Raw genomic sequence first — 25,633 nt, forward strand, 5'->3', positions numbered from 1 at the left:
GTCCTTAAGGGGTTACAGCAATACAGCTATGCTTTCTGTCACAGATTTGACCTCTGAGTCACAGGCAGAGGGAAGACAATAGTAAAGCTACAAGTGTAGAATAATTCAGCTGTGAGATTTCAGTTCCTGCATCATAGATGTGTCTCCTAACAGCAAGCAAAAGCTGAAACTAGTGCTGAGCTCAGGGCTGGAGAGACTCTGTTAGGTAATGCCCTGCCTCTATCTCCACCCAATAATACACACAGGAAGACAAACAGACATTGCTTTCTCTACTTCCCATTCAGTCCCACAATAAGCAGCAAGAAAAAAGGAATTCAGCATTAGAAACGCGTGAAGCACAGAAAGACATAAAGTTCTCTCAGGATACTGACACATCAGAGTAACCAGTACAGAAGAACTCACTGGACAGTAGAGAACCCCATAGAGAGCAATGTTTGGTATGATAAAGAATTCACTTTTTGGAGGGGTAGAACTTAATAATGGGACACTAATTCAGAAACAAGAGAAGGTAAGAAACTCCGCGTACTGCATCTTCACTATGCATTGTATTTGTTATATGCTGTAATGTATAAAGAGGTTTACCGTGTCATAGATTCTGCTGTATTGGGGTATGAATGTTCATACATATATGTATACTTTAGATTAGAACTATTATAGGTTTAGTAGTTAGAAGTGTGACCGGCACCTACGGTAATCTATAGGATAGGGTCCCACCCCGGTATACCAAGTAAAGTCAAGAATCCCAATAGAGATGAATAGAAAATCAAATGATTTTAATTTTTGCTTTTGCATTGTGCTACATGTGGCTATGCAGAGTTATTGTGAGCAACGTTTCGGCATAAGTCACAATAACTCTGCATAGCCACGTGTAGCACAATGCAAAAGCAAAAATTTAAATTAAAATCATTTGATTTTCTATTCATCTCTACTGGGATCCTTGACTACACTTATTATAGGTTTAGTGATCACTAAAATGGTGAAATACATAGTTGACAATTCTGAAAATTCTTTGTAAGGCTGAGGCTGTACGTTGCAGAAACGCAGCTTCTTTTGTTGCAGATTTTGCTGCGGTTTTTTGAGCCAAAGCCTAGAATGGCTACAGAGGTAATGAGAAATATATAGGAAGTTCTTATACTTCTCCCTTCTGCTCGGTCTAATCCTGGCTTTGGCTCAAAAAATCGCAGCAAAATCTGCAACAAAAAAAGTGACTAAATCAAGCAACCTGACTAAGTTAGGGATCTCAATCACTGTGGGAGCTTCAACCAAGTTGGACTGCACCAAGATGACTGTAGGCTCCATAGCCTGACCAGTAATGTTGCTATGGATCTCTGAGGGGCTGCCCTGTGAATGTACAGGACTCCTTGGCGAAGTATACTGTGCACCTTCATGGGACAGTGACCATTACACCAATATCCTTAATGGATTGCAACCAGTGGCGGAACTACCTCCAAAGCAGCATGTAATGGACAATATTCACCTACCTATCCTCGCTCCCTCTTATGTCCTCCTCTGCTTTGGTACAGGCACGGGGTATATTGAGTCCTGATATTGCACAACATCTGGATATTATGTCCCAACATTGTTCAGCTTCAAGACATAGTTTACAGCAATAGGCTATAGCAGGAGGCAACCTTCAGCACTCCAGCTGCTGTCAAACAACAACTCTAACTACAATTGGGCAGGAATAAGGAAGAGTAAGTACTGGCCATTACCTGCTGGAATAACCCAAATGTGAAGCACCATGGAATTAATGGTGCTATATAAATAAACAATAATAATAATAATAATCCAGAAGGTAGCTGTCTAATGTTTATCTGTGGGTGTCAGTAAAGGTGGCAATTACTGTGTGGGGGCAGTAAAGGGTCAGTTCACTGTATGGGGGCCAATAAAAAGACCTGTTACTGTGTGATGGCCTGTAAAAGGGGGCAATTACTGTATGTGGGCCAGTAAAGGAGTCAGTATAGTGAATGGGGTCCAGTAAAGGGCAATTATTGCATGAAGGTCAGTATAAAGGGCAGTACACTGTAAGGGGGCCAATAGAGAAGGAAGTTACTGTAAAATGGGCAGTATACTGTGTGTGGCCTTAAAAGAGGGTGTTATACTGTATGGGAGTAAGTAAAGGGGCATTATTCTATGTGGGGGTCAGTTCAGGGTAGTGTTATTCTGTTTCAGAGCCTGAAAAAGTGGCATTATACTGTGTGGTGGCCAATAATGGGAGCAATAAAGTGTCTAGGGGCCAGTACGGGGAAGGGGTGGGGGCAGCATTATACTGTGTGTATGTGTGGAAGCTCCAGTCCAAAGTTTGTTATGGTGCTGCATAGGTCTGTAATATAATATATTTTAAATATATTTCAATAATTTTTTAATAGTTTTAATATATCCTTTCAATGTGGTAAGACAGCTGTTTGGTTTTAAACCCAAACTTAATTCTAGAAAGTATATCCTATTAATATTATAAATGTGAAAGTTTGTGAGTTTGTGGGTTTGTGTGTTTGGATGTTTGCATGTTCGGATGTTTGTTCCTCAATCACGGAAAAACCGCTCCACCGATTTGGCTGAAATTTTCCACAAACATAGTTAATACACCCGATTAAACAATAGGCTACTTTTCGTCACAATAGCGCACATACGTTTGTGCCAGGACCCCCACAAAACCCAAACTCACACCACCATCTCTGCAATCTCACACACTTTGGACCATAGCAAGCCACAAAATTCATATTGCCCTCTACAGCCTAGCCCCTAACCCCACACAATCTCATATACATATACTTTACCACTTTGCCCCTCCCCTTAACGATACTCCAGGAGGCTCTCTTTAACGCCCGGAGCAGCCATGTTTGCCGACCCCCACCGCTCTGACAATCCGCGACACTGCCCACCCATGTCAATACCCCTAGGCGGTCTAATAAATGCAAAGAAAACAGTTTAAAAAAAGTTAAAAAAATATAAAAAATAAATAAAAAGGATTAAAAATTCAAATCACCCCCCTTTCCCTAGAACACATATAAATGTAGTTAAAAACTGTGAAACATATACATTTTAGGTATCCCCGCGTCCGAAATCGCCCGCTCTACAAAGCTATACAAATATTTTTCCTGTTCGGTAAACGCCGTAGCGGGAAAAATGGTCAAAAGTGCCAAACCGCCATTTTTTCACTGTTTTCATTCTGATAAAAATTTGAATAAAAAGTGATCAAGGCAATAACATTTCCCGAAAATGGTAGAACTACAAAGTACACCCGGTCCCGCAAAAAAATACGCCCTATGCATCCCCGTACACGCACGTATAAAAAAGTTACGACTGTCGGAATATGGCGACTTTTCAAAAAATAATTTTTTAACACAGTTTTGGATTTTTTTTAAGGGGTCAAAATGGAAATAAAACCATATAAATTTGGTATCCCCGGAATCGTAACGAAACACAGAATACAGTGGACATGTCATTTTGGTTGCACAGTGAACGCCGTAAAACCAAAGCCCATAAGAAAGTCGCAGAAATGCATTTTTTCTTGAAATCCACCCCATTCTGAATTTTTTCCCTGCTTCCCAGTACATTATATAGAATAATTAATAGTAGCATCATGAAGAAAAATTTGTCCCGCAAAGTTCAAGACCTCATATGGCTCTGGGAGCGGAGAAATAAAAAGTTATGGGGTTTAGAAGGAGGGGAGTCAAAAAACGAAAGTCAAAAAATACCATTGGCGGGAAAGGGTTAACTTCAAATACTTCTGTCCCAAAGTCACTATGTAAAGTTTCTCACAACACCGTATAGCAGCTCTAATACAAATTAACTTCAACACAAACGTCTCACGTATTCTCTGATTTACAGCAAACACAAGATACAAAGTTACATTTCATATCCCATACCTTATACACACTACGAAAACCTTATCCATGCCTTTATATACCCACTTCTACAATCACTGCAGACAAAGTCGCGGGTACCAGCTAGTTGTAAAATATTTAGTTTACATACCGTATATACTCGAGTATAAGCCAACGCGAGTATAAGCCGACCCCCCTAATTTTACCATAAAAAAACTGGGAAAACTTATTGACTCGAGTATAAGTCTAGAGGGGAAATAGCAGCTACTGGAAAATTTCAAAAATTAAAATGGTTTATGGGTGCAGTAGTTGCTGGATGCTGGGAAAGGGGAGGGGGTGTTTTGGTTGTCTGTCTGCCCCTTCCCCGAGCTTGAGGACTTGTTTTTTTTTCCCCACTTGGAATTCAGTCTGGCTGAATATAGGGTATCTGCAGTGCTCCTATTAACCTCTACCTGATGGAACAGGAGCACTGCAGATCCCCTATATACAGTAGACACAGGGATACCTAATGTGTATGTGTATTCTAGGGAAAGGAGGGATTTAGAACTTTTATTTATTTTATTTTTTTATTATATTTTTTAAAGCTCCTTCTTTTTTTCACTATTTTATGGGAGATGTTATACATTACTATTGCGGCTGGTCATAGACACCCCCCCACACACACACACAAAAAAAATAAATAAATAAATGTTGTTGCTTGACTCGAGTATAAGCCGAGGGGGCTTTTTCAGCACAAAAACTGTGCTTAAAAATTCGGCTTATACTCGAGTATATACGGTTATACTTTTTATATTATTGTCCCTAGAAGTGAATAGAAATTTTCAGTTGACTTAATGTCTTTGACTATAACAGGTTGGTTGAGTTATTGGAATTTGTGTGTAAGGTGTACAGGAAGAATCTGAAATCACAGGATAGGAAAAATGTGGCCTGTGTTTCTAGATATTTAGATGTGTAAGGCTAGATTCATCATGCTTGCTTTACATACAGTAAATAATCCAGGAAATTCTATAGCTATATGTCTAATATGCCCAAAGGGTTTCATAAGTATTTAGGCAGAGATCCCACGTTGCAACAATGCTCTGATTTGCAATACCTACAAAGTGGATGGGATTTAGTTAATCCCACTCACACATTGCAAGAAAATATCCACAGCGGAAATGCTGTGATTTCAAAAATGTCCAATGCCGGTCTGGACGAGGCAGAACTCGTTACTGGGCCATAAAATCCTGGGAGGAGAGGAAGTGCCTGGGTTTGTCCTGTAACCCTGAGTCCAGTGACACCACTTTGTGTTTGTGTTTTTTGTGTGGCTGGTAGTAAGCCACACGTATAGTTAAGTTATAACTTCTGTTTAGTTAGTCACTCGGACGAGCAGGAATTTGTTTTATTTTTGCCTGAAGTTAAGGCTGTATTTTGTTTTTCCTGGGTTTTTTTTGCAAATAAGCCTGTTTGCTGCACATTTTTGTTTACCTGTCCTGACAGTTTGGGTCCGCACCACTGCCTCTATAGAAGTACCTTCCCCACTATATATATATATATATATATATATATATATATATATATATATATATATATATTTCCAGCATTAAATAACATGATAAGCTTAGTCTCTGGATTGATACAATTACAATGATGCCAAATTTATATTTAGTTTGTTTTAGTAAATTGAAGTGACCAACCCACCTCCCAACCCCCACCCCCTTATTTTCACTTAACACAACGTGTATTTTGTCCACAATGAAAAAATTAGAAGCAGGGACAGCTCTCAACAGAGCAGCAAGGGAAAGAGTGAAACAATGCAAGATTTTACAGAAAGGTGCCGCCAACATTTGTTAATAAAGTATCTTACGAAATAGATTAATGAGAGAAATACTGACAGAGGATGAATAGTTGTCTGGAAGTTTAGTTACACTTCTAGAGCAGGTGCCTTCAGTCTAATCCACACTTTGCATACTGACAAAAAACTTCTCCTGCAGCGTGGTCCACGTGGACACGTCCCTATATCTGTTCAACAGTACTCTGAGCGGCAGGCAGCAATATCATGGTCTTCTTTGGCTCCCCTTCCAGAATAGTCAGTGCCAGTTCAGCCTTCAGATGTGGAGCTATAGATATCGCTGCCATGCCAGTAAACAGCACTGTGGATGCATATCCCACCAGACCTTTGTCGCCACTGCATCTGCACCTTATGTTGCGGCTTATGCTGCATGGATAGGGTTCACACTTGGGGTTGCTAAAGCATCTCCTTTTCCCAAAGATCACTATCTGCATTTATCCTGCCAACGACATCAAGTATGTGCAGGAACTGATGGACGCATACAACCAGTTGTGCTTTACTGACAGAATTCCAGTTAGAAAGGTAAAATAAAGAGACGAGCATGTATTCTTCAGTTTCCTTATTTTCCAGGCCCCTCCAAGCTAACCTGTCTTGGTTGACTCTATGGGAAGCTCCTGTGTTGTCTTTCTTGCTGTTTGTGTGCCAACTACCAAGCATGGCAATTGCAGTACCTGATATACCTTTTGTTGACTCGGCCTTCAGTGACTTTCCACTTCGTTCTGCTCTGTACATCTTTCTAGCTTCTGGCACCACAATAGCAATTGGATCAGATGATCAGACCCTTATAAGTCAAATACTGAAGATCCATCCTTAAAACTTAGACACTATTAGAAAATCTGCCTCATAGTATTTTATGCAGAAGTAGAAAGCTTTGTATGGCCATTTTACTCTATGAAATGAAGTAGATCTCAGTAGGAGAAAAGTACTGGAAATACATCAGCAAAACAAATGAACTCCACCTTTGTAAACTGTGTCGATTAGAAGACTGCATTGCATTAGAAGATCCAGCATGGTTACATCTGGTGCTTGTGCCTGTTATCAGGAGTCGCCTAGCATGCTGTTGCCTGGAGATATCTTTTGTTGGGGCATTTTTTTTATCAGCATTTTCCTTAAATGCAAAGTGAAATTCAAAGAGAGCCGGAATAAGGACGGTGAAGGCTCCTGGGAAAATAATTTGACTGGGTCAGCTTAAGGGTGCATTCACACTGAGTAAACGCTAGCTTATTTTGTAGAGTAAAATTACACTTGTAAATTTTGCTATCCCATTGACTTCAATGACATTTTACAGGCGTATTTTTACAGGCGTATTTTTTACAGGCGTATTTTTTACAGGCGTATTTTTACACTTGTAAAAAAATATCATTGAAGTCAATGGGATAGCAAAATTTACAAGTGTAATTTTACTCTACAAAATAAGCTAGCGTTTACTCAGTGTGAATGCACCCTAATTGTTTTTTTAAGTAAATGTAGCTTTAAAAAAAAGCCTGACATCAAAACCTTTTCTAGAGAAGTTAGTTTGCATAGAAATGCAAGTGTTGCATGTAATGGTAAATGGTGGACAGGACAACATGTATTTCTACACAGACTAATGCTTATAAAATGTCACCTTCTGTCACCCACCACCTGCACAGAGTACAAGGAGCTCCACAGGACAGAGCAGGCCCTTTTATTCAGCCTGTGCAGTCTATTCCTATCCCTGTTTGGTATGCTTCTACCCCAGCTGGCCACTCCGAAGAAGGTACGTGTTGACTATCTCAATGCCCATTCCCTGGACGTCCACTGGTTTTGGAGCACGTCTCCACTTACTAAAGTCCACCACCATCTCCTTGGTCTTCCCAGAATTAATCCTGAGGTGGTTCTTCTGGCACCATCCCACAAAATCCCTTTTTAATTCTGTGTATTCCCTGTCATCTCTGTCAGTGATGAGGCCTACTATTGCAATGTCAATGGAGTACTTTTGTAGGTTATGTGGGGAGGTTTAGAGCAGGTTTAGATTAGAAAAACATATCCCAAGCTTTGTGCATCCCAAGGAGCACTGTTCAATCAATCAACCAAAAATGGAAAAATTATTTTACAACTGCAAACCTGCTAAGTCATGGCCGTCCACCTAAACTGACAGTTTGAGCAAGGAGAGCACTGTTCAGAGAAGCAGCCAAGAGGTTCATGGTCACTCTGCTGGAGCTGCAGGTATCCACAGCTCAGGTGGGAGAATCTGTCCACAAGACAACTTAAAGTCATGCACTCCATAAATCTGACCTTTATGGCAGTGTGGCAAGAAGAAAACCATTGTTTCAAGAAAGACATAAGAAGTGCCGTTTGCAGTTTGCCATAAGCTATATAGGGGAGACAGCAAACACATGGAAGAAGGTGCTCTGGTCAAATGAGACAAAAGTTGAACTTACTGGCCTAAATACAAAGCGCTATGTGTGGCAGAAAAGTAACACTGCTCATCACCCTGAACACACCATCCCCACTGTGACACATGGTGGTGGCAGCATCATGCTGTGGGGAGGTATTACTTCAGCAAGGACAGGGAAACTGGTCAGAGTTGATGGGAAGATGGATGGAGCTAAATAAAGGGCAATCCTGGGAGAAAACTTGCTGGAGGCTGTAGAAGACTTGAGACTGGGTAGGAGATTCAACTTCCAGCAAGACAATACACATACATCCAGAAAAACAATGGAATGGTTTAGATCAAAGAATATTCATATGTTAGAATGGCCCAGTCACAGTCCAGACCAAAATCCCATTGGGCATCTGTGGCAACACATGAAAATTGCTGTTCACAGACACGTTTCATCCAACCTGGCTGAACTTGAGCTTTTTTGCAAAGAAGAATGGGCAAAAATCTCAGTCTCTAGATGCGCAAAGCTGGTAGAGACATACCCCAAAGACTTGCAGCTGTAAGTTACAAAGTATTGATATAGGGGGCTGAATACTTTTAAATGTCACACTTTTTAGATTTTTCCAGACCCCATACCAGACCACGTTATTTCTTCAGACGGCAGACTAAACCCCAAGATCATTAGCTCATCATTAGAGATAATTAGTCAACACAGATACCACATTTATAAATTATTTATTTTATTTGGGACCACTTGATCATCTGTACAAGTCCACTTGTAGGACTAATGCTAAAGTAATTTTTATTTTTTTTTTAAAAGTATAAAAAATATATTAAGTTCAAAAAATCTTTTCAAAAAAACACTATATGTAACCAGAACTCCCCAAAGATATAAAGAAAAGCTGATCCAAACAAATTTACCCAACAATTGTTCTGTGAAAAATAAGCTTTTATATGCCTATGTTGAAAGAAAAATTAATAAGTTGTGAATTTTGGAAAATGGAAATGAATCGCCGAGCCTTAGGCTGCTTTCACACGGAGTAACGCTCTGCTCATTCTGACACGTAAACATGTGTCAGAGTGAGCACAGTAAAACAGAATCCCATTGAACTCAAAGGGAGGCTTTTTTTACCTATGCTTTCAATGTGATACACGCATAAGACTGAACCCATTGAAGTCAAGTGGATTCTGTTTTACTGTGCTCACTCTGACACGTGTTTACGTGTTAGAATGAGCGGCGCGTTACTCCGTGTGAAAGCAGCCTTAATGTTCAAACTAAGTTGTATCGTTAAATGGTTAAAGGGACTCTTCAGGAATTGGGCCAAAATAAAAACTAAAATAAAAGTCAGTACCTGCATCCTCTAAGAAAGGTGCAGAAGCTCATTATGTTCATAGAGAAAAATGGGACCAATCTGGCCAACCTAAAAGAGTTCCTTGCTATTGGAGAGGGCAGGAGGGGGGGGGGGGACGTAGCCCAACCTTGATTTCTGTTCAGACTGATAGGATTTCCTAGACACGTTACAATACCAGAAGTTGAACAGCCCAATGTCTCTCTACAGCTGTTCCACAATCTTCTGGTATTGTGCCAAGGTCAGTGCCTTAAAAATACAAGGTCAGTGCCTTAAAAATACAGTCACTCTGATAAAAAGTCTTAACAGAAACCAAACTACTACAACCTAGTAAGTGGCTGTAACAAAGTATTAGGGTTGGCATCCTGATCTTTCGTTTTAGCTTTTATTTTTGGGCCAATTTCCTGAAAACTGATCTAATAAACATAGCTAGTTGGTGACTTCACAAGCATATGATACTTAGTGTTAGCCACATCATTTGTAAGTGTGGGTTGTTTCCAATTTCACAACTGTCTGCAACATTCCTAATAGATCATCTCATCATTTTAACTGATGATCTTTTTAGTTACTCAATAACAAGGTCAAACAATTCCTAGTAAAAAATGGACACAATGCACTGAGCACATACTAGCAAACTGCCACGGTACAAACTACAGAGATACAGTGAAGGAAGTAAGTATTGGATCCCTTACTGATTTTGTAAGTTTGCCCACTGACAAAGACATGAACAGTCTATAATTTTAAGGACCGGTTGATTTTAACAGTGAAAGATAGAATATCAAAAATAAAATCCAGAAAATCACACTGTATACATTTTATAAATTTACAGGTGTCGTTTGATACTGAGGCAGCTCGGAGAGTCTATGCGGCAGTTCTGCAGTACCTATACTCACCTCTACAGTTTGTGTAACACTCAGGAGGGCCAAGGCTGGTATCACGGGTAATAGATGTGGCCAGATTTTAGGGGGTCCCTGGGTCCCAAATGTGCACAAAATCTCCTTTTTGATGTCCCCGACTACCCACCCCCACATGGTACCTGACAATGACAACAGACAACCAGGTCTCGGGGGTAGTCGTTGCTCTTTTACTGGCAGGACAAGGTAATACAAATGTACAGATGATGGAGTAAATTCTTCACATACAATACAGCGATCTTTGTAGTTAGTGTCCAATTAAGCAGGTGATGGAGCTTGGAGCAGGAATGCTTTGGATAGTTTAATTAGTAGTTGCTTGGGTAGTTAAACTTGCATATACTTGTAAAGATGGCCTGTATCCAGGGGGTTAGTCCTCAACAAACTGGGTACACGTATGTAGGAGAGGAAATAGTGGTGTCGACAGCGGGAGACCCTCGAATTCTGCCAGACTAGCTGTGGGCTTCTTAAATATAGATTTGTCCCAAAGACTTACTTGAATAGAGATACGTGTGAGGTCCCAGATGTATGGATAACCAGGTCCATATCCTTTAGTAATTGTAGACTTGGAACTTGAGAGGAAGACGCTCTCTGAGGAGGATCTTGGGTACAGAGGAAAAGACATCTCTGTTTGAAATACCCTGATGCTTGGCTGCCATTTTCAGCTCCACATGTCTTGGACTCTCCACACAAAAGACCAAGACAAAGGGTTCCCAACCCCCTATTCAGAGGGTTGTAACTCCTCCTCCTCCAGGCCAGTCAAGGGAGCTTGATTGGTCCTGAAGGTCACCTGATCATACTGGACACTTCTTTACATTGATTACAATAGGAAGTATAGGCAGGTGTAGTTCACAAAACATCCACAAGATGGCGCATTAATAGATTCCCCTGAGTGCTGGCTCTGGTGAAATAGAAATACTGGTAAATGAAGGGGGAGGAACCTCTTTACCTTATATGCAAATGTCCATACCATCTCGGTCTGCAAGGACTATAAAAGGGACTGCAGTATAGGGACATTACATTAGTGCAGCAACTGAACAACGTGGCTCTCCCACGCTGCCTCAATAATTGTGATATGTGGAGATATTGATGCATATCCTGCGGATTACAGCTTTAACATTAACTAATGTGAGAAGGGCCTTTAGTTGGTTAGAAGTTACCTTGGGTTTCCTAGTGACCTTGTGGTCCACTCACTCCTGATAGTCATCCCATTCATTGACAACACCTGGCTCTAATTCCACCTTCTATTTATCTGCTAATCTCAAAGGTTCACATAGTTTTACCACTTATTGATATGTGATCATGAATCATTTTATTCTATAAATTAATGCTCAAGTCAAATATTTATGACGCTTATTTTTGATTTCTGATTTGGTTCTCTTTCTTTGTTTAGGACTTGTGTTGAAATGTTATGTATAAATATAAAACATTCGGAATTGCGTACAAACTTTCAAGCACCATTGTATATATCTTAAATTGAATGTTGTTAAAATATTCCCCAAAATTTATAGCTGATTTACTTTTCCATTCCATCACCCCCTGAAAATGTAAATTAATTCAGATCCCCATGAGATCTCAAAAAGAGTTCAGACCCTAAACCTCTTTATTTTCCACTCACACAGTATACTACACTACACAAACACTAGTATACACACTACTTCCAGGACACCACTAACAAGCATCCTATTATGCCTCACATAAATAACAACATAGACTGGTCCCCTGTTCGTCACACAGACTGCTACCCATTCTGCACTCTCGTCCTACACAGACTCAAGCTGACTGTTCGGCATGCTGTTCTCTTTCTCACACAAACTACTCCCCACGCCCGTACATTCTTACACAAACTCTCCCTAATACAGTAGTCTCTCAGGCACTTGTAAAAGCCTTGCACAGCTTCCTGGAAACCAGCGGTCTGCGAATGTTTCCAGTATTATCTCCACACCTGGTCATTGCAATAGGGTCATGGCTGTATGATTCAGTTGGCAACCTCACTGTGATGTAATATTTCATAATTTTGCATGAACTGCATCATTCCTATCATGTTATACTACATCTTTGGGCAGGAAGAGGTTTTATAGCAGAATACTCAATCTAACATTCATGTTATTTCAGGATGGGATGACCTTTGAAGAGAGAACATATGATGGTGGAAATTTTGCTGCAGTGGAAGTGGCTGACAAGCCATTTGATGAAGCATCAAAAGAATGTGTTCTAAAGCTCCTAAAATATGTTGGCGGCTCCAATGACAAAGGTAATTTAACCCCTTAAGGACGCAGGGTACTTTGGGACTTAAGGCTCAGACCCTGTTTTTCAAATATGACGTCTTTTACTTTATGTGAGGATAGCTTCATAATGCATTTACCTATCTAGGTGATTCCAAGATTGTTTTTTCGTGACACCTTCTACTTTATGTTGGTGGTAAAGTTTGGTCATTAAACTTTGCGTTTGTTTGTTAAAAAAAGGACAATATACTGAAAATTACATAAAATTATCAATTTTGAAAGTTTCTGTTATTCTCGTGAAAACACAGACAGTCCTATCACACAAAATTCTTCCTAATTAACATTTCCCATATGTCTACTTTATATTGGCATTGTTTCTTCAATGTCTTTTTACTTTCTAGGAAGTTAGAAGACTTATAACTTTAGTAGCAAATTGTCAGATTTTCAAGAAAATTTCAAGATTTTGTATTCTAGGGACCTATTTAGTTGTGAAGTGACTTTGAGGGGTATATATAATAGAAAACACCCATAAATGACCCCATTTTTGAAACGGTAGTCTTCAAACTATTCAAAAATTGTATATAGGAACTTTATTAACCCTTTAGGTGTTCCACAGGAATTAATGCAAAATGAAGGTGAAATTTCCAAATGTCACTTTTTTATGCACATTTTCAATTTCAAACCACATTTTTCAGTAACAATCAAGGGGTTAACAGCAAAACATACCATAATATTTATTTCTCTGATTCTGCAGTTTGTAGAAATATTCCATATGTGGCCCTTCTGTGCAACGTGACTCAATACGTGTCCTCAAAATCAAAGAGCACCTTTAGGGATTTCGGGCAGCAATTTCATTAGGATGGTTTTTAGATACCATGTTGCATTTACAGAGCCCTAGAAGTACCACAATAGTGGGAAACCTCCAAAAGTGACCCCATTTTGGAAACTGCACCCCTCAAAGAATTTATCAGGGGTGTAGTGAGTATTAGTATCCCAGACGTGAATGCACAGCGGATGGTGAAGAGGTAATATATAAGCTGTGCGGAGGACATTGGGAGCACCAAATTCCCTACTATGTCCCAGTAGCTACTATGATTGGGGGGTCACTTTGGGGGTCTCTTCTATTGTATTTTCTCTTGTAAGCTGCAAAACTGGTCTGTACCCTGACATACGCTCGCACTGCTTATATATTCCCCTCCTGACGCATTTGGCGATTTTGTTTTTTTTTGTCTTCGCATTATTTAAGCTATATTTTTTTTATTTTTGTGTTGATGTGGCCATATGAGTGCTTGTATTTTTCCGGAATATGATGCATTTTGTAATGACACCATTTTTGGGTGCCTATAGATTATTGGCTATTTTTTATTAACTCTTTTTTGCTGGATAAAAAAAAAATCAATTCTGGCATTGCATTTTACTTTTTAAATGTTTTTCCACATGGTGTATAGCATAAGTATCATGTGCCCTTTATTCTGCGGGTCGGTACGGTTACGGTGATACCTCATTTATAGGTTTTTTTATGCGTTAGTAATTTTGCCGAACAAAAACCCATTTGGGGACATAAATCAATTTTTGTTTCATTGCCATCTTCTGAGATGCGTAAAAGTTTTATTTTTCGATTGACAGAGTTGGTTGAGGGCTTATTTTTTGTGGGACAACCTGTGCTTTTCATTGGTACTATTTTGGTGTACATACGACTTTTTGATCACTTTTTATAGCATATTTTTTAAGGTGAGATGGCAAAAAATCATTATTTCCAGCGGTTTTTTTTCTTTACGTTTACCATATAGGTGAAATAATGTTTTAGTTTTATGGTACAAGTTGTTACGGACGCGTCGATACCAAATATGCATTGTTTTTATTATTTTTTAGGTGTTTTTTTTATTTAACTCATTTGATATAGAAAAAGGGAATTTTGGGGCTTTATTAATTAATTAATTTATTTCACACACTTTATTATTTTTTTTTACACTTTTTTTCACATTTTTTATTTGTCCTATTAGTGTACTTGAACCAGCAATACTTTGATTTCTGGTCCAGTACTATAGCCTGCAATACACATGTATTATAGAGGAAGTACTATAGCCTGCAATACACATGTATTATAGAGGAAGTGTGTCTATGGAGGCGCATAGACACACTTCCAGCAACACAAGCAGGATCACCAGGTAAGCGGGGGTCCTAGCAGCTCGGGGTCACTATCCAGATCCCGGGCTGCATAAAATTCATCAGGGCACCCCCTGATCTCGCCGCGGGGGGTGCCCAGGGGGGAGTGGTGAGCAAAAAAACTCTCTCGATGTCGCGGACATGTGTCTGCGGCATCGGGAGGGTTAATACCGCCGATTGGAGCGGAGCTCCGACTGGCAGTTCACTGGGGCAGCTCGTCCTGGCTCTCGGCTGTGTAATGCAGCCGAGTGCCAGGTGTAATGGCGCAGGCACAGCTTCTGGTCATTACTGGTCAGTAATAGTACTGACCTGAGCGCGAACGTGCTACTTGCCAGGACGTACTATTACTGACCAGAGCGTTAAGGGGATTCTCAGTATTTTCTAACTTTACTCTCTTGAACGATTCAGCATTTAAAGAGGACCTTTCACCACTTCCACCAATTCAATCTCTTAGCATCTATTAATAGGTTCTACTCCACTCATTCCAACACAGTAGGGATTTTCTCTCTAGCCCCCCACCATTCCTGAGCATCAAGCACAGTTAGTTTTGGTGTCTGATGTGCTATTTAAGCTCTGTAATGTCAGAAGAGCAGTATCAGGCAGGAGATGCAATACAGAGCTCCAATCAGAGGCAGCCAATCACACCTCTTGTCTGTTCCTGCCTGACACCGCCCTCCTGACACTACAGAATCTAGAGAGTATATCAGACACCAAAACTACCAGCATTGATTGCTCAGGTAGAGTAAGGGGTAGAGAAACAAAATTCCAACTGTGCCAGAATTAATGCATCAGCACCATGGAATTATTGCTGCTCTATAAATAAATAAATAAATAAATGCATTAAAAAAAAAACCAAAAAAAAACCCCAATAATAATAATAATAATAATAATAGCTCAATATATCATTACTGAGCAGAGGAGCCACTAAGATAAGATGACATGGTAGCTTTGAAGTCTAATCAGGGCTTCCACATTTTAATGAACTTTTCATGCTTACGTTCTGTTGTCTACAGGGCAGGTTTAATTTATCCAAGCACATTGTGACAGTCTGGGGTTCAGTCTGGTGCCATCGAAGGGGAATTAGTAATTAAGTAATAGTCACCAGAAGGAGGATAGGAAGCAAATTCCTACTGGAGCACTGTGTGGTGAATCCACCCACAGGAGAATGGTATATGGGTAAGGGATATACACATGGCACAAATTGCAGTGTTGGCCCATCCACTTCAGACCAGAAAGATGTCAGCTTAGGACACTAACACCAGAGTCAGGGTAAGCTGAATTTCATCAGTTTTTTCACTTACTTAGAAGTAAAGCAATGGCTGCTGGAGACAAGATGCGACTATAGCTGTATCCCAGGTAAACTCTGGGTCACCTCCCTTAGGGTATTACTTATTCATTTCTTTTACTTGTGTAGCGTGCTTGTTTCTGCAGAGTTTTTCACAGAAAGCCCACAGACTTACCCTCTGCGGACTTTCTGCCTCCATTATACTTATACAGAAAATACCAGTGTTTCCGTAGGTAGGATTTACATGCTGCAATTTTTAAAAACATAAGCATTTCTGAAATCTCAGCATGTCCACTGCAGATTTTTTTCTGCAAAGTGTGGAAGGGATTAACCAGAATATCATTCCCATTGCAGGTTCTGTACAACACTGCGTTTTAGCAATGTGCGGCCGCGGCCTTATGTCTACAATCAATTATGTGTGCAGGCTCTGCCCAACCTCTCCCTCCCAGATTGTATGATGTGCTCTTTGACCTTCTTTATTGTTAAATGAAATAAGAAAAAAATAGTTTTTCTCTTGAGCAAGATTACAATTTTCCACTAAAAGGTACATTCCCTATGTCACTAGTGGCCCCTATAACAGCATGTCAGTGGTTTAGAAGTGATTTGGTCAGTGGTAGACTCCTTTTAAAGGATCTCCTGCTAATATTTTTGTACCAGATACCACAGGACTCCTGCAGCGGTCTTGTGGAGTCCATGCCTTAATGGGCAAGGGTTGTGTTGTTCATATGAGGAAACCTTTACAATATTAAACAGGTGTTTTTAGTATTTGAATGGTTTTGCTGATTGATGCACTAATACAGCTGCCAAAACAAGGGGAGGTTGGAAAATAAAGTAGCAGCCATTCTCTATGCTAGGCCACTTTCATGATGCACAGCTGATTTTGGCATCAAGAACTGCATCTGAAAACCTAAACATGTGAACTCACCCTAAGCAGATTTTTCTTTCTTTCTTTTTGCACTGCGGAAAGAACCGCGGTGTGAATGCATCGCGGTTATTCCCGCAGTGCCTTGAAAAGAAAGTTCACGGAGTTTTCCTCCCCGGACTTTCTGTTACAATTTATATCTATGGGAAATCCACCGGCGTTTCCATAGATATAATTGACATGCTGCGATTTTCAAAACTGCAACAGTTTTGGAAATTGCAGCATGTCCAGCGTCGCGATTTTTCCGCAAAGTGGGCATGGGATTCGCATGAATCCCATCCACTTTGCAAGTACTGTAAAATGCCGCGATTTTTACCATGGCGTTATCCATGGGCCTAGTCAGGAGGAAATGTCGCAAGGTGGACGTCTGCGGCTGATTCAGCTGCAGAATTCACCTGAAGAAAGGCCATGTCACGGGCATGTTGCGGCTTCAGCGTCAAAATCCGCCCCAAAAAACCCCGTCTGAACCCGGCTTAAAACTGATCAAAAATGTATGATTTGTAGAAACACACATTAACTTGAGCAAAACACTAATGCATAATAATACCCTTTTAGAAAATAACGCCTTTTTTTCCTTAAAAAAGAAAACTATATTACTGTTGTCTGTAAAGTGGTCGTCTAGTTAGATTTTTTTGTTCATTAACCCCTTCCCTCCAACGGCATATTTCAATTTTTGTTTTTCGTTTTTCACTCCCCTCCTTCTAAACCCCATAACATTTTTATTTCTCCGCTCTCAGAGCCATATAAGGTCTTAATCTTTGCGGGACAAATTGTTCTTCATGTTGCTGCACAGTATAATGTCACTTAGCGGCCAGTGCACACAGTAAAATCTTCCACAATGGCCCCTGCACTCTTCAGACCCCAGAGTATAATGGTCGGAGGGGTACCAAACTCTCCTTATACTGTGTTGAGGAGACACTAAGTGATATTATACTGTGAGGAGAGACTACTATGGATCATTGTACTGTGTGAAGGGCCACTGTGGGACATTATACTGTGTAGAGGGGGCATGGTGGGATATTACACTGTGTGGAGGGGTTGCTATGAGATATTATACTGTCTGGAGGAATACATCGTTCAGACTATACATACTTCTGTGTGAAAAGCAGAACAGAATAAATACAAATTCATAATACAATGTTTTAATATAAAATCCTAAAACAGAATGTGTTCATCTTACCGAACGTGCACGGGGGATCGAGCATTCAGGGTCCGACGTCATCTTCAGCCACGCCTCCTCTTCCAGCAATGTCCTCGGGTCCCATCCATCTGACATTGATAAAAAATGGCGTGGGTGCATGCGCATTAGCTGCTACTACTACTGCTACTGCGCATGCACCCGCACCATTTTTTTTTCAATGTCAGTTCGCGAGTTAGATGAGACCCGAGGACATCGCTGGAAGAGGAGGCGTGGCTGAAGATGACGTCGGACCCTGAATGCTCGATCCCCCGTGCACGTTTGGTAAGATGAACATATTCTGTTTTAGGGTTTTCTTTTAAAACGGGGTGGAGGGGTAGTTTAATATAACTTTAGCAGTGCCTGAATAGCCTTTTTAAAGGCTATTCACACATATGTGGGGCTTGATCAGCATAATTTTGCTGATAGAGCCCCTTTAAGGACACATAGAAGAGGGTTAGATATGAAAGTTGAGGAGGGGGCAGCAGTGGGTAAAGGAGGCCTTCAGGGGAAGGAGGAAAGAGAACAGAGGGAGTAGGAGGGGAAGGTTAACTAAGAATCAGTTACCGCTGCTACAGGGAGACAGGAAAGAGGTGGAAAAAGAAAGTGATGAGATTCTGAGGAGAGTGCGGGGGTTGACAAGATGCAATTCAATCCTAAGTGTGATTCAATTACAAGTGTGTATAAGCTGCAGTTAAACATGGCAGTCAGATGGGGCAGAAGACAGATCTACTGAATAACCACATCAGAAAGCTTGTAAGTTTCTAATTACATTTGACAATTGTGCTCCCATGTTCACTCCATTTCTTTTTATTCTCTTTGTTGTTTTCTTACAAACTTACTTCCCATACCCAGCTCATGTTACATCTATCCACATCAGTCCCTCTCTCCTTCCCTCACCTTTGTGCAGTTTCCATTCTCTGTTCTTCCTCAACCACCTTAACCCACCTTGTGTTTCTGTGCAACAAATTGACGATCTCCCAATCATTTAACTATCTTCAGTCTCTCTCCATTTTCCAGATACTAACTGCAGGGGTTATCTCTCCAACCCTGGTAATCCTTCTTCTGTTAACCTCAACTCCATACCTGTCTCGCCTAGAAACCCTGCTAACCTTATTTGCCATCTTCTCCACTTCTCTTGTGCACTCTGGAACGCCCATTCATTCTGCAATAAACTTGACACTATTCAAGATCTCTTCATTTCAAAGTCTTTTAACCTGATGGCTGTCACAGAAACCTGGATTAAAGAGTTTAAGGCAGGGTTCATACTTCATGTTGCATGCCGTTATGAAGATGTCCGTTAAAATCCCCCCAAAAAACGGACCCTATCATAACACACACAAACAGACACTAACTGATGCCTATAAGTTACTGTCCGTTATAAGTTCGTTGCCCATAGACTTCAATGTTAAAAAAAATAACGGACACTTGCTGTTTTTTCAAACGGACAGAAAAGTTCTGCATGTAGGATTTTTTTGTCCACTTGAAAAAAATGGCCATGATTGTAAACGGACACACATGGACACAATTTCCCATTGAAATGAATGCAAATTTGAGACAGAGCAGCTAGTGTCTGTTGCTAAAAACTTGCACGGACAATAGCCATGGACCATTGTCCAACGGTCGTGTGAATGCCCCCTAACACCACTTCTTATGCTGCTGTCTGTTATGATGGTCTCCAATTTTCACACACATCTAAACCCACAGGATAGGCAGGATGGGGAGTTAGGTGTTCTTGTCCTTTGCAAAACATACCGATCGACCGCACATCCAGGAATCTAGGCACGGTAAACACACAGCACCTCTCAGACACTCTACAGTCATCACTGTCTCCCATCTCTTCTCTCTTGTGTCCTGAACTGGCGACCAAACACTACAATGAGACTCTCAAAACCAACTTGGCTAAAGTAGCGCTCTTGACTGTCCAAAACTACCAACAAAGACACCAGCAACCTTGGCACACTCCTCAAACATGTTTTCTTCAGTAGTGCTTAAAATGTGATAAAAAATAAAAAAAAATTAACGTATCGGCAGATTTTCTTCACTGCAATTTTATGATCAAAGCCTATAACTCCAGCCTTCACCTCACCAAACAAGCCTACTTCAGTTCTCTCATCTCTTCTCTCTCCAATTTTTGACAACTTTCACTCCCTCATTACATTGCAGGTGCAGGTACATATCACAGACCTCAGTGTTTAAGACATGACCATGTACTTTAAAGACAAAATTTGACAAGCTCCTTCAGGAGATAACCAAATCTCCTCATCTTCCCTCCCTTGCTCCTCATTATGAACTCTCATTATTTGACCCATTAACAGAAGAGGAAGTCTCCAACTCCTTTCTTCTTCTTGCCCTAAGGGCCCCTTCACACGGCGTATACGCTCACTGCTTTGGAGCGTGTAAACGTTCCGTAGCAGCGGCGTCTAAAAGCAGATCGCATTGATTTCTATGGGAGCCGGCATACGCACGCTCGCCATGGAAATGAATGGGCTGCTTTTTCCATTCATTTCTATGGGGAGCGCGCGTCTGCGGGCTCCCATAGAAAACAATGGGAAGTGCTTTAGACGCCGCTGCTACGGAACGTTTACACGCTCCAAAGCAGTGAGCGTATACGCCGTGTGAAGGGGCCCTAATACTTGCACAAGTGACCCCATCCCATCACACATCTTCCGGTCTCTGTTCTCTGCTCTTACAACTCATCTTACCGAAACTTATAATCTCTCTCTTTCTTGTGGAATCTTTCCCTTCTCCTTCAAGCATGCTGTCATATCCCCACTACTGTAAAAACCTTCCCTTGACCCATCCTGTGTTGCTAACTATTGACCCATCTCTAACCTCCCCTTCCACCCCAAACACCTGGAATGCCTTATCTATTCCCGCCTAATCCGCTATCTCTCTGCTAACTCTCTTGTACCCCTTACAATCGGGTTTTCGTGTAGTACATTCTACAGTAATTGCCCTTACAAAAGTCTCCAATGATCTCCTCACGGCTAAATCTAAAGGGAATTATTCACCACTTATTCTTCTGGATCTCTCAGCAGCATTTGACACAATTGACCACCAACTCTTCCATACTATGTTCTACACTATTGGTTTCCGGGACACCGCTCTCTTGGCTTTCTTCCTATCTTTCTGACCGCTTATTTAGTGTATCATTTGCTGGTGCAATTTCTTTTCCGCTTTCCCTTGGGGTTCTTCAGGGCTCGGTCCTCTTCTCTCTGTACACAGCCCCTATTGAAAAAACATCAGCTTTCAATATCATATTTATGCTAATGACACCCAGCTGTATACTTCATCCCGTGACATCACCATGCGCTACTACAGAAGGCCAGTGACTCTCTATAATGTATCTAATACCAAGTGCTGCGGAATATGTTGGTGTCATATAAATAACATTATTATTATTATTACTATTATTATTATTAATAATAAGAAGAAACGGTAGTGGCCATTTAAACACATTTATAGTGGTCTTAAGGTTTTGACTAGTTCTTTCATGAATAGGAAAACACAAATAATCCTAGGCAAATGTTTTAAGCAGTTTTTTCTCTTTCAGGTGCGGGAATGGGAATGACTTCCCCTGTTGCCATTATTAGTTATCCTACAGAGGAAGAGTCTTTGCAACCCAAAGTCAAGGTCATACTTCGAATTCCAAGCCAGTTCCAGGCGGACCCTCCCGTTCCTACAGATGACGACATCCACATTGAGAAGAGAGAAAGACTGAATGTGTATGCCATGTAAGCAAGTAACAGAAAACCTTTACTTCACCTAAAAGATTTCTTCAACTATATTGAATATGTGACTCATCTCCGCCTGTTCTACATTCAGGGTTACCGTCCTGAATCCGCTTAAAAAATGCAGAGAGATAAGTCCTGCAAGCAAGACATTTCCATCCACCTTTTTTGGGCAGAAACTGGGTGGAACCTATTATAGTCTATGGGGTCTGCAGGTGTCCGTGTGTAACTGCTTTTTAAGCCGATTGGTTTTCCGTTCTTGGGTCCCCAAGCGGAAACCGGAAACCTAAAGGCATGTGTGAACTTAGCATAAGAAGTTGAATTGACAGAGGGTGCAGCTTTCAAAAATAAGCTACATTTGCAATTCGGGAAGGGAAACTACTGCTGGCATGATGTATTTATATACAATTCCCTCACATATTACACAGCACTCATTACACAGTTATTACCATGTTACATGTGAATTCTCTCACAGAGGTAGAGTCAGTATATTTAGAGTTGCACTATATCCTTATTCCTTCTTCAGTCTTGTTCACATTTATATAACAGCATTTATTTCCCCTGCAAAAAAAACAAAAAAAAACCTGAAATTGAACACTAAAGTAACTAAACTTGACTAACTTAAACCCTCTGGTTCACAAAACCATTTCACAATAAATATATAATGTTGATAAAATTTAATTTATTCTCAATTTTGTGGGCTTTTAAAACTAAAATGTCACAGAATTTAAAACTGACTCAGTATCTGTGCACCACCAAATTCTGTCCGTGAGAACAGATCATGTGTGGGTGATAGGACCCAGACTGAACTCAGCCGTGTGCATAGGAGTCACTGTATCATAGTCAGTTATCAAGTGATGAACTCCGGAACTGCCTGTTTGCTTCAGTAATGAACTGATAGGGTATTGTCACATGGAGGAAAAGGTCGCAGAAACCTTTTCTGCCTTGTGAACATTCCACGCAGCATCCCGCTCCTGATTAGGCCCAAATGAATGGGCCTAAACAGGAGCATGTCTCTAGCCGTGGACGCCATGGCTGAATCAGCCGTGGAGTCCGTGGCAAGATACGGCATCTCACGGCATGACACTGGGGCAGATGAAGGGGGAGAGAACAGCATGACACTGGGGCAAATTAAGGGGGGGAGAACGGCATGACACTGGGGCAGATGAAGGGGGGAGAGAACAGCATGACACTGGGGCAAATGAAGGGGAGGAGAATGGCATGACACTGGGGCAGATGAAGGGGGGGGAGAATGGCCTGACATTGGGGCAGATGAAGGGGGGGGAGAACGGCATGACATTGGGGCAGATGAAGAGGGGGAGAACGGCATGACACTGGAGCAGATTAAGGGGGGGAGAATGGCATGACATTGGGGCAGATGAAGGGGGGGAGAACGGCATGACACTGGGGCAGATGAAGGGGGGAGAACGGCATAACACTGGGGCAGAGACGGGGGGACATGAAAATGTGGTCAGATGAAGAGGGACAATGGCATGAAACTGGGGACAGAGATGGAGGGGGGGCATGAAACTAGGGGCAGATGAAGGGTGTATATGAAACTGGGGAGAGATGGAGGGGGACATATAATTTACGGGTGACTGTAGGAGGATTATACTGTGTGGAATCACATGAAAAATGAATGAGAATGGGCGGAGTCAACATAAAAGTGGTCTTCAAAAGTTGCGAGGTACAGGTTAGAAGCGCGAGACCCCCGGTAAGTAGGGCCCCGCCAAAGTCAATTGCCCAGGGCCCCGCAAACCCTGGATCTGCCACTGCATCAGAGGTGTAGTTCCTGAAGTCTAAGCTTTTCTATTAGCACTATTGCTCATTCAGGTAATTTGTTACTGTCTACAGAGAGCTCAATTTTGGCGCTGCTCCCCCTCTGCATTTGCACTTCAAATAGCAGAAGAGAAACAGGCTAGGTCTCTGTTCTTTTTCAGATTCCTCTTTTAATAGTATTTTGCTCCCTCTGTGCTGCAAAAAAGACGCCATACAAACCTCTGTACACGGAAACATTTTAAAAGTTCTGGTTATCACAGTATGGCGACTCCAACTTCCCAGTACATCATGTGAAATATTACATGTTATTACAAAATACCTGCAGTAGCCTGCAAAAAATAACCCCTCAAACGGCTCTGTGAACACAAAAATAATGCTTATGGTTTTTGGAAGGTGGGTAGTAAAAAAACAAAATGAAAAACAAAAAGTGGCTGTGAAGGGAAGGGATTACGGTAAATATTGGTGATAGAAAGGTGTGTGCAGCATATAGTTAGCAACAGGATCTGGGCACCCACAGTTTGGAGAAGTTTTATAGAATACTGAATACTCCTTCTCTCTGTTCTCACCTACAGGCAGTTTGGAGGATATGCTAAAGAAACAGACTATGTATCACATGCAGAAAAACTTAGATCCTGTCTTGGGCCAGAGGCATCTTACCACAAAGACTACTATATTTGCTGCGGCTATGACCCACCCATGAAACCTTATGGAAGACGAAATGAAGTTTGGTTTGTTAAGAACGACTAAAATGTTTGCAAGCCTGTACAATAGTAACTACATGGAGACTTTTGTAAACAATAAATTGAAAACAAGTTTCACATAAATGAGGTTTCATCTATTTTGGGCCAAAATTATTTTGGGTTCTAGTTCTTTTTACATTGTAAAATCCAAAATATACCTTAAAAATTATTAGATGAAATTGTTGAGAAATTTGATATATATTATTATAATCTAAATATGGAGCAGACTCAACTAATTTAAAAAAGCATTGGACAAAGGCCATGCATATACTGTAAGCATCTGATGTAGAATCAACACAATGGGCAACAAAGGTACAGTATAATACAGAGGAATTGGGTTTCATAAACCCTTATAGCATGCTGTAGCAACGACGATATCATTTACAAATCGGAGAGAATATCTATAGTTCTATAATATCCAGAACATTTTTATGTTGGTCAGCAGAGGTTGAAAGCCATGTCTCAGCACACCCTTCTGAAACCAGCAGGCCATACATATACAGTCCTATGAAAAAGTTTGGGCACCCCTATTAATCTTAATCATTTTTAGTTCTAAATATTTTGGTGTTTGCAACAGCCATTTCAGTTTGATATATCTAATAACTGATGGACACAGTAATATTTCAGGATTGAAATGAGGTTTATTGTACTAACAGAAACTGTGCAATATGCATTAAACCAAAATTTGACCGGTGCAAAAATATGGGCACCTCAACAGAAAAGTGACATTAATATTTAGTAGATCCTCCTTTTGCAAAGATAACAGCCTCTAGTCGCTTCCTGTAGCTTTTAATCAGTTCCTGGATCCTGGATGAAGGTATTTTGGACCATTTCTTTCTACAAAACAATTCAAGTTCAGTTAAGTTTGATGGTCGCCGAACATGGACAGCCCGCTCTCAAATGATCTGAAAACAAAGATTGTTCAACATAGTTGTTCAGGGGAAGGATACAAAACGTTGTCTCAGAGATTTAACCTGTCAGTTTCCACTGTGAGGAACATAGTAAGGAAATGGAAGAGCACAGGGACAGTTCTTGTTAAGCCCAGAAGTGGCAGGCCAAGAAAAATATCAGAAAGGCAGAGAAGAAGAATGGTGAGAACAGTCAAGGACAATCCACAGACCACCTCCAAAGAGCTGCAGCATCATCTTGCTGCAGATGGTGTCACTGTGCATCGGTCAACTATACAGCGCACTTTGCACAAATAGAAGCTGTATGGGAGAGTGATGAGAAAGAAGCCGTTCCTGCACGTACGCCACAAATAGAGTTGCCTGAGGTATGAAAAAGCACATTTGGACAAGGCAGCTTCATTTTGGAAACAAAAATTGAGTTGTTTGGTTATAAAA

General features: G+C 40.9%; 1 protein-coding gene across 1 annotated transcript; it reads left to right on the forward strand.

Moving 5' to 3' along the window:
* Positions 1-239: 239 nt before the first annotated feature.
* HEBP1 (heme binding protein 1) lies at positions 240-24,325 on the forward strand. The gene is made up of 4 exons (XM_075286374.1): positions 240-508; positions 12,378-12,516; positions 21,594-21,774; positions 24,123-24,325. Exons 1-4 carry the CDS (start codon positions 431-433, stop codon positions 24,295-24,297), a joined length of 573 nt encoding a protein of 190 aa, XP_075142475.1. The 5' UTR covers positions 240-430; the 3' UTR covers positions 24,298-24,325.
* Positions 24,326-25,633: the final 1,308 nt, after the last annotated feature.

The sequence above is a fragment of the Leptodactylus fuscus genome, chromosome 9 (genome assembly GCF_031893055.1).
Source record: "Leptodactylus fuscus isolate aLepFus1 chromosome 9, aLepFus1.hap2, whole genome shotgun sequence".
Taxonomy (NCBI): Eukaryota; Metazoa; Chordata; class Amphibia; order Anura; family Leptodactylidae; genus Leptodactylus; species Leptodactylus fuscus.